The 16,499-nt window shown below is 48.4% G+C and overlaps 2 protein-coding genes across 2 annotated transcripts; one reads left to right on the top strand and one right to left on the bottom strand.

The window, feature by feature from the left end:
• Positions 1-10,261: 10,261 nt before the first annotated feature.
• Positions 10,262-15,139, top strand: LOC306941160 (uncharacterized protein; the record flags this gene model as incomplete). Its single annotated transcript, XM_079526472.1, has 3 exons — positions 10,262-10,333; positions 12,050-12,188; positions 15,001-15,139. The coding sequence occupies exons 1-3, from the start codon at positions 10,282-10,284 to the stop codon at positions 15,137-15,139; spliced, it is 330 nt and encodes a 109-aa protein (XP_079382598.1). The 5' UTR covers positions 10,262-10,281.
• A 418-nt stretch (positions 15,140-15,557) lies between these two features.
• LOC306940419 (histone H2B-like) lies at positions 15,558-16,077 on the bottom strand (the record flags this gene model as incomplete). Its single annotated transcript, XM_079525479.1, has 2 exons — positions 15,558-15,794; positions 15,940-16,077. 2 exons carry the CDS (start codon positions 16,075-16,077, stop codon positions 15,558-15,560), a joined length of 375 nt encoding a protein of 124 aa, XP_079381605.1.
• Between the last annotated feature and the right edge of the window lie 422 nt (positions 16,078-16,499).

The raw sequence follows: 16,499 nt of genomic DNA, 5'->3' as shown, positions 1-16,499 counted from the left end.
CGTGGAGGAAACATGTACGTCATCGTGGAGGGAACATGTACGTCATCGTGGAGGAAACATGTACGTCATCGTGGAGGGAACATGCGCGTCGTCGTGAATTGAACATGTACGCCATCGTGTAGGGAACATGTACGTCATCATGGAGGAAACATGTACGTCATCGTGAAGGGAACATGTACGTCATCGTGGATGGAACATGTACGTCATCGTGGAGGGACCATGTACGTCATCGTGACGTGGGCATGTACGTCATCGTGAAGGGGACATGTACGTCATCGTGGAGGAAACATGCACGTCATCGTGAAGGGGACATGTACGTCATCGTGAAGGGGACATGTACATCATCGTGAAGGGGACATGTACGCCATCGTGGAGGAAACATGTACGTCATCGTGGAGGGAACATGTACGTCATCGTGGAGGAAACATGTACGTCATCGTGGAGGGAATATGCGCGTCGTCGTAAATTGAACATGCACGCCATCATGTAGGGAACATGTACGTCATCGTGCCGTGGACATGTACGTCATCGTGGAGGGGACATGTACGTCATCGTGGAGGAAACATGCACGTCATCGTGAAGGGGACATGTACGTCATCGTGAAGGGGACATGTACATCATCGTGAAGGGGACATGTACGTCATCGTGGAGGAAACATGTACGTCATCGTGGAGGGAACATGTACGCCATCGTGGAGGGAACATGTACGTCATCGTGGAGGGAACATGCGCGTCGTCGTAAATTGAACATGTACGCCATCATGTAGGGAACATGTACGTCATCGTGACGTGGACATGTACGTCATCGTGAAGGGGACATGTACGTCATCGTGGAGGAAACATGTACGTCATCGTGGAGGGAACATGTACGTCATCGTGGGGGGAGCATGTACGTCATCGTGGAGGGAACATGCACGTCATCGTGGAGGGAACATGCACGTCGTCGTAGATGGAGCCTTTACGTCATCATGTAGGGAACATGTACGTCATCGTGACGGGAACATGCGTGTCGTCGTGAATTGAACATGTACGCCATCGTGTAGTGAACATGTACGTCATCGTGGAGGAAACATGTACGTCATCGTGGAGGGAGCATGTACGTCATCGTGGAGGAAACATGTACGACATCGTGGAGGGAGCATGAACGTCATCGTGGAGGAAACATGTACGTCATCGTGAATGGAACATGTACATCATCATGTAGGGAACATGTACGTCATCGTGAAGGGGACATGTACGTTATCGTGGCGGGAACATGTACGTCATCGTAGAGGGAACATGTACGTCATCGTGGCGGAAACATGTACGTCATCGTGGAGGAAACATGAACGTCATCGTGTAGGGAACATGCACGTCGTCGTAGATGGAACATTTACGTCATCATGTAGGGAACATGTACGTCATCGTGACGGGAACATGTACGTCATCGTGGAGGGACCATGTACGTCATCGTGGAGGGAACATGCACGTCATCGTGAAGGGAACATGTACGTCATCGTGAAGGGAACATGCACGTCATCGTGAAGGGAACATGCACGTCATCGTGAAGGGGACATGTACGTCATCGTGAAGGGGACATGTACATCATCGTGAAGGGGACATGTACTTCATCGTGGAGGAAACATGTACGTCATCGTGGAGGGAACATGTACGTCGTCGTGGAGGGAACATGTACGTCATCGTGAAGGGAACATGTACGTCATCGCGAAGGGAACATGCACGTCGTCGTGAAGGGAACATGCACGTCATCATGGGGGGAACATGTACGTCATCGTGGAGGGAACATGTACGTCATCATGTATGGACCATGTACGTCATCGTGAAGGGGACATGTACGTCATCATGTAGGGAACATGTACGTCATCGTGAAGGGAGCATGTACGTCATCGTGTAGGGAACATGCACGTTATCGTGGAGGGAACATGTACGTCATCGTGAAGGGGACATGTACGCCATCGTGAAGGGGACATGTACATCATCGTGAAGGGGACATGTACGTCATCGTGGAGGAAACATGTACGTCATCGTGGAGGGAACATGTACGTCATCGTGAAGGGAACATGTACGTCATCATGGAGGGAACATGCACGTCATCGTGGAGGGAACATGTACGTCATCGTGAAGGGAACATGCACGTCATCGTGAAGGGAACATGCACGTCATCGTGAAGGGGACATGTACGTCATCGTGAAGGGGACATGTACATCATCGTGAAGGGGACATGTACGTCATCGTGGAGGAAACATGTACGTCATCGTGGAGGGAGCATGTACGTCATCGTGGAGGAAACATGTACGTCATCGTGGAGGGAACATGTATGTCATCGTGGAGGGAACATGTACGTCATCGTGTAGGGAACATGTACGCCATCGTGTAGGGAACATGTACGTCGTCGTGAAGGGAACATGCACGTCATCGTGGAGGGAACATGCACGTCATCGTGAAGGGAACATGTACGTCATCGTGGAGGGAACATGTACGTCATCGTGGAGGAAACATGTACGTCATCGTGGATGGAACATGTACGCCATCGTGGAGGGAACATGCACGTCATCGTGGATGGAACATGTACGCCATCGTGGATTGAACATGTACGTCATCGTGGAGGGAACATGTGCGCCATCGTGGAGGAAACATGTACGCCATCGTGGATTGAACATGTACGTCATCATGGAGGGAACATGTGCGCCATCGTGGAGGAAACATGTACGCCATCGTGAAGGGAACATGTGCGTCATCGTGGAGGGAACATGTACGTCATCGTGGAGGAAACATGTACGTCATCGTGGAGGAAACATGTACGTCATCATGTAGGGGACATGTACGACATCATGACGGGAACATGTACGTCATCGTGAAGGGAACATGTACGTCATCATGTAGGGAACATGTACGTAATCATGACGGGGGCATGTACGTCATCGTGAAGGGGACATGTACGTTATCGTGAAGGGGACATGTACGCCATCGTGGCGGGAACATGTACGTCATCGTGGAGGGAACATGTACGTCATCATGTAGGGAACATGTACGTCATCATGACGGGGGCATGTACGTCATCGTGAAGGGGACATGCACGTTATCGTGAAGGGGACATGTACGCCATCGTGGCGGGAACATGTACGTCATCGTGGAGGGAACATGTACGTCATCGTGGAGGGAACATGTACGTCATCGTGGAGGGAACATGCACGCCATCGTGGCGGGGAACATGTACGTCATCGTGGAGGAAACATGTACGTCATCGTGGAGGAAGCATGTACGTCATCGTGGAGGGAACATGTACGTCATCGTGGAGGGAACATGCACGTCGTCGTAGATGGAACATTTACGTCATCATGTAGGGAACATGTACGTCATCGTGACGGGAACATGTATGTCATCGTGAAGGGGACATGTACGTCATCGTGAAGGGGACATGTACACCATCGTGGCGGGAACATGTACGTCATCGTGGAGGGAACATGTACGTCATCGTGGAGGGACCATGTACGTCGTCGCGAATGGAACATGTACGTCATCATGTGGGGGACATGTACGTATGTTCCCGCTACTTTGTGGGAGTGGGTTATGAAAATGTGAACGGCGTTGTTTCGGCTACTTTGTGGGTGAGGGCTATGCAAATTAGTGGGTGTCGCTTATGCAAATTAGTGGGTGTCGCCACGCCCTTCGTTTGCATACCACTCCCCTTCATTTGCATACCACGCACCTTCATTTGCATAGCATGCCCCTTCATGTGCATACCACGCACCTTCATTTGCATAAACTAAAACCACAAAGTAGCCGGAACCATGCCCCTTCATTTGCATACCACTCCCCTTCATTTGCATACCACTCCCCTTCATTTGCATACCACACACCTTCATTTGCATACCACTCCCCTTCATTTGCATACCACTCCCCTTCACTTGCATGCCACGCACCTTCATTTGCATAAACTAATCCCACAAAGTAGCCGGAACCATGCCCCTTCATTTGCATACTACTCCCCTTCATTTGCATACCACTCCCCTTCACTTGCATGCCACGCACCTTCATTTGCATAAACTAATCCCACAAAGTAGCCGGAACCATGCCCCTTCATTTGCATACCACTCCCCTTCATTTGCATACCACTCCCCTTCACTTGCATGCCACGCACCTTCATTTGCATAAACTAATCCCACAAAGTAGCCGGAACCATGCCCCTTCATTTGCATACCACTCCCCTTCATTTGCATACCACTCCCCTTCACTTGCATGCCACGCACCTTCATTTGCATAAACTAATCCCACAAAGTAGCTGGAACCATGCCCCTTCATTTGCATACCACTCCCCTTCATTTGCATACCACTCCCCTTCACTTGCATGCCACGCACCTTCATTTGCATAAACTAATCCCACAAAGTAGCTGGAACCATGCCCCTTCATTTGCATACCACTGCCCTTCATTTGCATACCACTCCCCTTCATTTGCATACCACACACCTTCATTTGCATACCACTCCCCTTCATTTGCATACCACTCCCCTTCACTTGCATGCCACGCACCTTCATTTGCATAAACTAATCCCACAAAGTAGCCGGAACCATGCCCCTTCATTTGCATACCACTCCCCTTCATTTGCATACCACTCCCCTTCACTTGCATGCCACGCACCTTCATTTGCATAAACTAATCCCACAAAGTAGCTGGAACCATGCCCCTTCATTTGCATACCACTCCCCTTCATTTGCATACCACTCCCCTTCATTTGCATACCACGCACCTTCATTTGCATAAACTAATCCCACAAAGTAGCTGGAACCATGCCCCTTCATTTGCATACCACTCCCCTTCATTTGCATACCACTCCCCTTCATTTGCATACCACGCACTTTCATTTGCATACCATGCCCCTTCATTTGCATACCATGCACCTTCATTTGCATACCATGCCCCTTCATTTGCATACCATGCACCTTCATTTGCATACCACTCCCTTCATTTGCATACCACTCCCCTTCATTTGCATACCACGCACCTTCATTTGCATAAACTAATCCCACAAAGTAGCCGGAACACGCCCTTCATTTGCATACCACTCCCCTTCATTTGCATACCATGCCCCTTAATTTGCATACCACGCCCCTTAATTTGCATAAACTAATCTTACAAAGTAGCCGAAACATGCCCTTCATTTGCATACCACTCCCCTTCATTTGCATACCACTCCCCTTCATTTGCATACCACTCCCCTTCATTTGCATACCACTCCCCTTCATTTGCATACCACTCCCCTTCATTTGCATAAGCCAATCCCACAAAGTAGCCGAAACACGCCCTTCATTTGCATACCACTCCCCTTCATTTGCATACCATGCCCCTTCATTTGCATACCACGCCCCTTAATTTGCATACCACTCACCTTCATTTGCATACCATGCCCCTTCATTTGCATACCATGCACCTTCATTTGCATACCATGCCCCTTCATTTGCATACCATGCACCTTCATTTGCATACCACTCCCCTTCATTTGCATACCACTCCCCTTAATTTGCATACCACACACCTTCATTTGCATAAACTAATCCCACAAAGTAGCCGGAACACGCCCTTCATTTGCATACCACTCCCCTTCATTTGCATACCATGCCCCTTAATTTGCATACCACGCCCCTTAATTTGCATAAACTAATCTTACAAAGTAGCCGAAACATGCCCTTCATTTGCATACCACTCCCCTTCATTTGCATACCACTCCCCTTCATTTGCATACCACTCCCCTTCATTTGCATACCACTCCCCTTCATTTGCATACCACTCCCCTTCATTTGCATAAGCCAATCCCACAAAGTAGCCGAAACACGCCCTTCATTTGCATACCACTCCCCTTCATTTGCACACCATGCCCCTTCATTTGCATACCACGCCCCTTAATTTGCATACCACTCACCTTCATTTGCATACCATGCCCCTTCATTTGCATACCATGCACCTTCATTTGCATACCATGCCCCTTCATTTGCATACCATGCACCTTCATTTGCATACCACTCCCCTTCATTTGCATACCACTCCCCTTCATTTGCATACCACGCACCTTCATTTGCATAAACTAATCCCACAAAGTAGCCGGAACACGCCCTTCATTTGCATACCACTCCCCTTCATTTGCATACCATGCCCCTTAATTTGCATACCACGCCCCTTAATTTGCATAAACTAATCTTACAAAGTAGCCGAAACATGCCCTTCATTTGCATACCACTCCCCTTCATTTGCATACCACTCCCCTTCATTTGCATACCACTCCCCTTCATTTGCATAAGCCAATCCCACAAAGTAGCCGAAACACGCCCTTCATTTGCATACCACTCCCCTTCATTTGCCTACCACTCCCCTTAATTTGCATTCCACGCACCTTAATTTGCATGCCACGCCCCTTCATTGGCATAAACCAATCCCCTTCATTTGCATGCCACGCCCCTTCATTTGCATACCACTCCCCTTCATTTGCATACCACGCACCTTCATTTGCATACCACTCCCCTTCATTTGCATACCACTCCCCTTCATTTGCATGCCACGCCCCTTCATTTGCATAAACCAATCCCACAAAGTAGCCGAAACATGCCCTTCATGTGCGTGGTATGCAAATGAAGGGGAGTGGCCCCTTCATTTGCATACCACGCACCTTCATTTGCATGCCACGCCCCTTCATTTGCATAAACCAATCCCCTTCATTTGCATGCCACGCCCCTTCATTTGCATACCACGCACCCCATTTGCATACCACTCCCCTTCATTTGCATACCACGCACCTTCATTTGCATACCACGCACCTTAATTTGCATGCCACGCCCCTTAATTTGCATAAACCAATCCCACAAAGTAGCCGGAACCATGCCCCTTCATTTGCATACCACTCCCCTTCATTTTCATACCACGCACCTTCATTTGCATACCACTCCCATTCATTTGCATGCCACGCCCCTTCATTTGCATAAACCAATCCCACAAAGTAGCCGAAACATGCCCTTCATTTGCATACCACTCCCCTTCATTTGCATACCACGCACCTTCATTTGCATGCCACGCCCCTTCATTTGCATAAACCAATCCCCTTCATTTGCATGCCACGCCCCTTCATTTGCATACCACGCACCTCATTTGCATACCACTCCCCTTCATTTGCATGTCACGCCCCTTCATTTGCATAAACCAATCCCGCAAAGTAGCGGAAACATGCCCTTCATTTGCATACCACTCCCCTTCATTTGCATACCACTCCCCTTCATTTGCATACCACGCACCTTCATTTGCATGCCACGTCCCTTCATTTGCATAAACCAATCCCCTTCATTTGCATGTCACGCCCCTTCATTTGCATAAACCAATCCCGCAAAGTAGCCGAAACATGCCCTTCATTTGCATACCACTCCCCTTCATTTGCATACCACGCACCTTAATTTGCATACCACTCCCCTTCATTTGCATGCCACGCCCCTTCATTTGCATAAACCAATCCCACAAAGTAGCCGAAACATGCCCTTCATGTGCGTGGTATGCAAATGAAGGGGAGTGGCCCCTTCATTTGCATACCACGCACCTTCATTTGCATGCCACGCCCCTTCATTGGCATAAACCAATCCCCTTCATTTGCATGCCACGCCCCTTCATTTGCATACCACGCACGCCATTTGCATACCACTCCCCTTCATTTGCATACCACGCACCTTCATTTGCATACCACTCCCCTTCATTTGCATGCCACGCCCCTTCATTTGCATAAACCAATCCCACAAAGTAGCCGAAACATGCCCTTCATTTGCATACCACTCCCCTTCATTTGCATACCACGCACCTTCATTTGCATGCCACGCCCCTTCATTTGCATAAACCAATCCCCTTCATTTGCATGCCACGCCCCTTCATTTGCATACCACGCACCTCATTTGCATACCACTCCCCTTCATTTGCATGCCACGCCCCTTCATTTGCATAAACCAATCCCGCAAAGTAGCGGAAACATGCCCTTCATTTGCATACCACTCCCCTTCATTTGCATACCACTCCCCTTCATTTGCATACCACGCACCTTAATTTGCATGCAACGCCCCTTCATTTGCATAAACCAATCCCCTTCATTTGCATGCCACGCCCCTTCATTTGCATACCACGCACCTCATTTGCATACCACTCCCCTTCATTTGCATGCCACGCCCCTTCATTTGCATAAACCAATCCCGCAAAGTAGCGGAAACATGCCCTTCATTTGCATACCACTCCCCTTCATTTGCATAAACCAATCCCACAAAGTAGCCGAAACATGCCCTTCATTTGCATACCACGCACCTTCATTTGCATGCCACGCCCCTTCATTTGCATAAACCACTCCCACAAGGTAGGCAGGGTGACACCCACTAATTTACATAAGCGACACCCACTAATTTGCATATACCACACCCACAAAGTAGCCGGAACCACGCCCTTCATTAGCATAAACTGCTCCCACAAAGTAAGTTAGCGAGAAAAGTCGCGAAATTCGACAGAACAAATCCGAGACCATTACCGCAACCGGGTCGCGGCCCCGATCGCAGCCGTATAGGGTTTGGGCCAAACGGACATACGGTCGCGACAGTAGCCCTGCACGAAAGCCTCGAAATTTGCGACTTTGACGCGAAAGTCGCAGAACAAATCCGAGACCATCACCGCGGCCGGGTCGCGGCCCCGATCGCAGCCGTATAGGTTTCGGGCCAAACGGACATACGGCCGCGGCGGTAGCCTTGAACGAACGCCTACAAATTGCCGACTTTGACGCGCGACAACGCGCCAACGATAGAACATCACGGTCCGACGTTCGGATATGTCGGAGAGCCAGCCGAGACGAACGGTTAGGTGTCTCGGACGTACGCCTCCGACAGTCGTACAAAACGTCCTTCACTTTGGCTCTGTGCATGCAGACACGTCATAGACCCATAGACTCTAACAGCGTCCTGGCTGAAAAAGTGAAACGAGACCGTGCCTCTTAGAAAGGTCGCCCGAGGACGTTCTATAGATCCATGCGTGCGTCTCCGGGAGCTCTATAACATATCCGAAAATCATCCCGGAAGGCCTCACCGTCGTGGCGTTCCAGTGAAGCAAAGTTTGACGTTCACGCGCGCCTACGACGACGATCGTAAGTCTGTTCGGGATGGGCCGAACACCTCTGTGATCGCGGCGACGAGCCGATCTTCGTGATGGTCTGAGTTTTTTTCTGCGACCTTGGGAACCTCAAATCTGACCCGAGGCCTAGCATTGCAGTGTAGTTCCCTTTATCGGACGCTTGTAAGAGTCCCACAAAATCGAGACCAACGCCATTTTTTTCGCCATGGCCTGAATATGGATATTCGGGGGTGTTACATATTTAAAAAAATATCTATCACTTAATTGTTAAGGCATTTGGCCCAAAGGTCACCGTGGCAGTCTTTCGGCTGACCTTTGACCTTTGCAAACGTCCTGGAAAGTCGAGACCGGCCCCATTGAATTTGGGACGCTCTAAATATGAATAAAATGTCTCGTTTGCGAAGAATAGGGTTAGGGAACATATTTTAAAGGTGTGTTTTGTCTGTTTTCACTTCTGTGGAGAGAGGAGGCAGTCTTTTTGCTGACCATTGACCTTTGCAAACGGCGTGGAGAGCCCAGACCGACGCCATTGGATTCTGCATTTTCTAAATATGAATAAAATGTCTAGTTTGTGAAGAATAACATTAATGAACATGTTGTGTTTTGTGTTTTGTCTGTTCATTCAAAAAGAGAGGAGAGGAGAGGAGGGGAGAGGCATATGCCTTCATACATGTGGATGGGCTGTGGCGCTGTTCTGAATTCCACTGGCAGATGACGGTCTTTTCTTTGATTCGTTTCTCTGACTTCCTATGTAAGTGCTGCTATTAAAATGCTTACTTTAAAAAGACTAAAATAGCTAAAATACAACAATTCATGGTCATAAGTTCATAAAGCATAATTCATAATAATGTCATGATACAATAATAAATATGTGGTTCATAATTGATTTCATATGAGGTTAAAAATGTAAACATGATGTGATGATAACTTTCTGAGGCAGAACCAAGTTCCCTGTCTGTCAGTAGCAACACTGGACCATGATTGATTGACTGATTGATGCATGATTGCCTGGCATTGCACACAGGTGGTACAAACATTTCTCTCACTCATTCAGACTCTGGTCTGCACAAGGAAGCACACTCGCAGCAGAGTAGTGTGTTTGAACTGTTTAAAGTTATTAAACACGGTCAAAAGGACATTCAAAGGACTGTATGAAACTCAAGAAGCATCAAGAACCTCTTTACACAACAAGCGGCCAACGAGGTATTATTATTTGAGAGTTATCTTTGTTGTGTTGTATTGTGGTGTTTTGACGGTGTGATTTGCATGTTATGTAATGAGTCCGAGTTTGTATTGTGCTAAACCAGTCACCAGAATACAGTAATGTTTATTATTGATCTAAAAACGGACTAAATGAGTGATCTGGTATAAGTACTGTAGCATGGATAAGAAGCTAACTATGTGTGACAGGTGGGACATTAGGACCTGGAGCTGCCTGCCCAGAGCAGAGCGGTAGCTTGAGACCCGTGAGATCAATGAAGCTCACGTTTGTTCTCATTCTGTCGTGTGCAATGCATGTAGCGTCAGTGCCCAGCAGCACCCGTCGCGTCCGTGTAAATCAATTTACCAAGGTATGTTACAACAAAGGCTTACACATTGTAGTCTGTTGCATTTAGTATGATTTAGAGTTGTAGATACTTATTGTTGTTGTGCTTCTAGAAACTGTTAGTGCTGTTGTGGGGCTAGGCTGTACAGGGCAGACTACACTTGGACCCAGTGTCCACACATACTATTTAACAGAACACGGGTATGAGTCTCACACTTCAATGTGGATTATGGTGGCATGCCAAAGGTAGCCCTTTGGCATGCAACCACCTTATGTCATACTTTTAATTCACATATTTATTATGATGGGGAATTAATATTGTTTCTGTTTTGATTGATTGATTGAAGAATTTATTAACAGTTTGCAGAATTACAGTACATTTCAAGCACAAACTCAATACAAAGGCTGTTAACTGTGAGTGGACGACCCAATTAAGCATTACACTTGTTTCCAATAGGGTCCACCATGTTCAAATCAACAAAACATTTAGAGACGTACAAATAGACACTTCTATAGACAGAACAGGAATTCATCATAAAAGGAGGTATTTCATGGTAGAACAATGTCAGAACGGATCCAGACCTGGCTAGCCTGAATCCTGCCTGCTGGGTATAAGTGCCTTGGGCCTAGGAGGTAGGAAGATGGGCTTGCCAGTATGTTTATATTATAATGAGTACTTATGATGGGTGCTCGGTGTCTAATTGCTCTGTTGTATATTGCAGGCTGAACTGGTGACACAGAGTGGTCAGCAGACGGCCATTGCTCTTTTCCTCAGTTTTACTTTGTTTTTAATTGTTTCCATGCTCTTCAGTGCCTCCAGTATTTTATATAACCTTATTGAAAGAAACCCCCTGTACTGTATATTTTACTGAATGACCGTTGTTACCCCCCTTCCCCACTTCTAGTGTGCTTTTACCTTTTGACTAACAGTCAGCAAGTGTTTTGTGTGCGCAACATAAGCCGCAGTGCCATGATGGTTGCAGTGATTTATATCTTATTATCTTAACAGTTTGCTGTGTTTATGAGAAGTGCTATATTGTCCCTCCGGTCAAGTAATTTAAATACAACATTTATGAAGGTTTTGCTATCTGTATTATGTGAAATTGTGAATAAAGTTGATCTAGTGATTGTACACAGAAAAGCCTCTGTCCGTCTATAAAGTACTTTGCACGGGGATTTTGGTTACAAGAGTAAATACTGAATACGGGTCTCTCACCCATTGAGAGTGGCGTAGTCTTAGTCTATGAACTTGGTTCTTATTCCAAAAGTATCATCAGTGTCCATCTGGTCACATTTGCTAATCGGAATTAGCATTAAGCTAACTGCATCCACTATAATGTTACACATTATATTAATGTGCTCTGTGTGTTCAGCCATGGCCAGGACGTCGAGGCACGACCGAGAGATGGCGCTGGACGCCAAGAGACGTCTGTGTGTGAGTTCAGATCCCGTGGAGAGGCTGAGGCTGCAGTGCCTGGCCCGAGGGTCGTCTGGCATCAATGGCCTGGGCAGGTGAGTGTGTGCGCGTGCGTGTGTGTGCGCGCGTGCCTCCCTCAGGCACAGCAGAGGCGTACACAGACAGTTGGACTGTGAGGTGACGTGGCAGCCCTCCTCCTCCTCGCCATCACCCAGGAAGCCTTGGAGGTGTCGGCCGGGGTTGCTGGGCTCTATAACATATGAAAATCAGACCGGAAGGCCTTACCGTTGTGGCGTTCTACAGAAGCAAAGGTTTTAAATAGCAGATCTACAAGCTCGTAGCGCGCCACTCGGTGTAGTGGAACGTTCGCGCGCGCCATGTCGACTAGAAAGGTCGCCCGAGGACGTACTACAGTTCTACGCGTGCGTATCTGGGAGCTCTATAACCTATCCGAAAAGCAGACTGGAGGGCCTTACCGTTGTGGCGTTCTAAAGAAGCAAAGGTTTTTACGTTCGCGTGCGCCATGTCGACTAGAAAGGTCGCCCGAGGACGTACTACAGTTCCACGCGTGCGTCTCGTGGAGCTCTATAACATATCCGTAAATCAGACCGGAAGGCCTTACCGTTGTGGCGTTCTACAGAAGCAAAGGTTTTAAGTAGCAGATCTACAAGCTCGTAGCGCGCCACTCGGTGTAGTGGAACGTTCGCGCGCGCCATGTCGACTAGAAAGGTCGCCCGAGGACGTACTACAGTTCCACGCGTGCGTCTCGTGGAGCTCTATAACATATCCGTAAATCAGACCGGAAGGCCTTACCGTTGTGGCGTTCTACAGAAGCAAAGGTTTTAAGTAGCAGATCTACAAGCTCGTAGCGCGCCACTCGGTGTAGTGGAACGTTCGCGCGCGCCATGTCGACTAGAAAGATCGCCCGAGGACGTACTACAGTTCCACGCGTGCGTCTCGTGGAGCTCTATAACATATCCGTAAATCAGACCGGAAGGCCTTACCGTTGTGGCGTTCTACAGAAGCAAAGGTTTTAAATAGCAGATCTACAAGCTCGTAGCGCGCCACTCGGTGTAGTGGAACGTTCGCGCGCGCCATGTCGACTAGAAAGGTCGCCCGAGGACGTACTACAGTTCTACGCGTGCGTATCTGGGAGCTCTATAACCTATCCGAAAAGCAGACTGGAGGGCCTTACCGTTGTGGCGTTCTAAAGAAGCAAAGGTTTTTACGTTCGCGTGCGCCATGTCGACTAGAAAGGTCGCCCGAGGACGTACTACAGTTCCACGCGTGCGTCTCGTGGAGCTCTATAACATATCCGTAAATCAGACCGGAAGGCCTTACCGTTGTGGCGTTCTACAGAAGCAAAGGTTTTACAATTTACAATTTACAATTTAGGCATTTAGCAGACGCTCTTAATCCAGAGCGACTTACAATATATCCAGAGCGACTTATAACATATCCGTAAATCAGACCGGAAGGCCTTACCGTTGTGGCGTTCTACAGAAGCAAAGGTTTTAAGTAGCAGATCTACAAGCTCGTAGCGCGCCACTCGGTGTAGTGGAACGTTCGCGCGCGCCATGTCGACTAGAAAGGTCGCCCGAGGACGTACTACAGTTCCACGCGTGCGTCTCGTGGAGCTCTATAACATATCCGTAAATCAGACCGGAAGGCCTTACCGTTGTGGCGTTCTACAGAAGCAAAGGTTTTAAGTAGCAGATCTACAAGCTCGTAGCGCGCCACTCGGTGTAGTGGAACGTTCGCGCGCGCCATGTCGACTAGAAAGATCGCCCGAGGACGTACTACAGTTCCACGCGTGCGTCTCGTGGAGCTCTATAACATATCCGTAAATCAGACCGGAAGGCCTTACCGTTGTGGCGTTCTACAGAAGCAAAGGTTTTAAATAGCAGATCTACAAGCTCGTAGCGCGCCACTCGGTGTAGTGGAACGTTCGCGCGCGCCATGTCGACTAGAAAGGTCGCCCGAGGACGTACTACAGTTCCACGCGTGCGTCTCGTGGAGCTCTATAACATATCCGTAAATCAGACCGGAAGGCCTTACCGTTGTGGCGTTCTACAGAAGCAAAGGTTTTAAATAGCAGATCTACAAGCTCGTAGCGCGCCACTCGGTGTAGTGGAACGTTCGCGCGCGCCATGTCGACTAGAAAGGTCGCCAGAGGACGTACTACAGTTCCACGCGTGCGTCTCGTGGAGCTCTATAACATATCCGTAAATCAGACCGGAAGGCCTTACCGTTGTGGCGTTCTACAGAAGCAAAGGTTTTAAATAGCAGATCTACAAGCTCGTAGCGCGCCACTCGGTGTAGTGGAACGTTCGCGCGCGCCATGTCGACTAGAAAGGTCGCCCGAGGACGTACTACAGTTCCACGCGTGCGTCTCGTGGAGCTCTATAACATATCCGTAAATCAGACCGGAAGGCCTTACCGTTGTGGCGTTCTACAGAAGCAAAGGTTTTAAATAGCAGATCTACAAGCTCGTAGCGCGCCACTCGGTGTAGTGGAACATTCGCGCGCGCCATGTCGACTAGAAAGGTCGCCCGAGGACGTACTACAGTTCCACGCGTGCGTCTCGTGGAGCTCTATAACATATCCGTAAATCAGACCGGAAGGCCTTACCGTTGTGGCGTTCTACAGAAGCAAAGGTTTTAAATAGCAGATCTACAAGCTCGTAGCGCGCCACTCTGTGTAGTGGAACGTTCGCGCGCGCCATGTCGACTAGAAAGGTCGCCCGAGGACGTACTACAGTTCCACGCGTGCGTCTCGTGGAGCTCTATAACATATCCGAAAAGCAGACCGGAGGGCCTTACCGTTGTGGCGTTCTAAAGAAGCAAAGGTTTTTACGTTCGCGTGCGCCATGTCTGTGTATAGAATTGACGCCGTGTGCGTTTGTAGTCCACAGCTCAGTACGGCAGTAAGGACGAGATCCTCCTCACGCTGGAAAAACACGGCGGAATATGTGACTGCCAAACATCCAGGTATGTTACCCTACCCCTACCGCGTCTTTCAGGGGCGGCTGTGGCTCAGGAGGTAGAGCAGGTCGTCCAATGATCCATTGTCCCTGTAGTGTAAAGCATGTGCAACATTTAATATGAGGATAATCAGTGATAGAATACAGGTGCGCCTACATTTCATAATGTATTCGTAACATGAAACAATGTATACTAGTAGACGTAGTGAGTTTGTAACTTGTTTGAACGATACACAAGGTAATAGAAATATTAATCTTCATAAACGTTAGATTAGTTACAGCAGTCAAGTTTGTTGCAAGTTGCTCGTGAACTTGAAACGTGAACAGATTGCCTAATGCACACGGACAACGTAGCCATGCAATAATGTTCAAATGCATGGCTGTTTAACGCATTTGTAATTGTTAATGTGTGGATCAACCCTTTTTTGAAAAGATGGGTGGTCCTTAAAAGGACCGTTGTGTTTAGAGCAGACAGAACAGATTACTTGGAGCTGGTGTACTTGGTCACAGCCTTGGTGCCTTCAGACACGGCGTGCTTGGCCAGCTCACCGGGGAGCAGCAGGCGGACGGCGGTCTGAATCTCCCTGGATGAGATGGTGGAGCGCTTGTTGTAGTGAGCCAGTTTGGAGGCTTCACCGGCGATGCGCTCAAAGATGTCGTTGACGAAGGAGTTCATGATGCCCATGGCCTTGGAAGAGACACCGGTGTCAGGGTGGTGCCGTGTCGTTAGTCAGAAGGTTCCTTGTTCCGAAATTACTATCCCTATCTCTAATCCTAACCTAAACATAACCGCAAGCACGGGAGCAGTGTATGTTCGGACTAACGGGACTTCGGATCTATGGGCAGTTCCCGTCAGGGTGGACCTGCTTCAGGACCTTGTATATGTAGATGGCATAGCTCTCCTTCCTGGACTTTCTGCGCTTCTTGCCGCCCTTAGCTGCGGTCTTGGTGACGGCTTTCTTGGAGCCCTTCTTGGGCGCTGGTTTGGCAACTTCAGGCATTATTCTTTCTCAGTGATATGAAGAAAAGAAGTGATCTGTTGGTGGCGTTGCAGCAGTATTTATAGCAAGCCAAAGCAAATGAAGTATGCGACTCCCAGCACTTGATTGGCTTCTGCTGCCACTGCTCATGTGACCCACAGAGGGAGGTGTCTCACACTGTCTTTGTTTCTGTATAATGTTCTCCCGCCTGCCTGATATATTGTCCCGCTAAAATAGACTACTACTAGGCATTTATCATGATAATAGACATATTGATCCGCTATTAATCCGAGATGATATTTCTATGGCCCATGACATGTCTCTGATCAGTTTGTACCACACAGACAGACAGAGCAATCAAAATGTGCATGTCATAGAATAGATGCTAATCATAGCTGGGATGAGTGAGGTCTCTGACTTCAATCACAAACATGAAGCTGTGT

The sequence above is a fragment of the Electrona antarctica genome (assembly GCF_951216825.1).
Source record: "Electrona antarctica genome assembly, chromosome: 17".
Taxonomy (NCBI): Eukaryota; Metazoa; Chordata; class Actinopteri; order Myctophiformes; family Myctophidae; genus Electrona; species Electrona antarctica.
The sequence above is the reverse complement of the archived record's forward strand: the minus strand, read 5'-3'. Positions and strand labels throughout refer to the sequence as shown.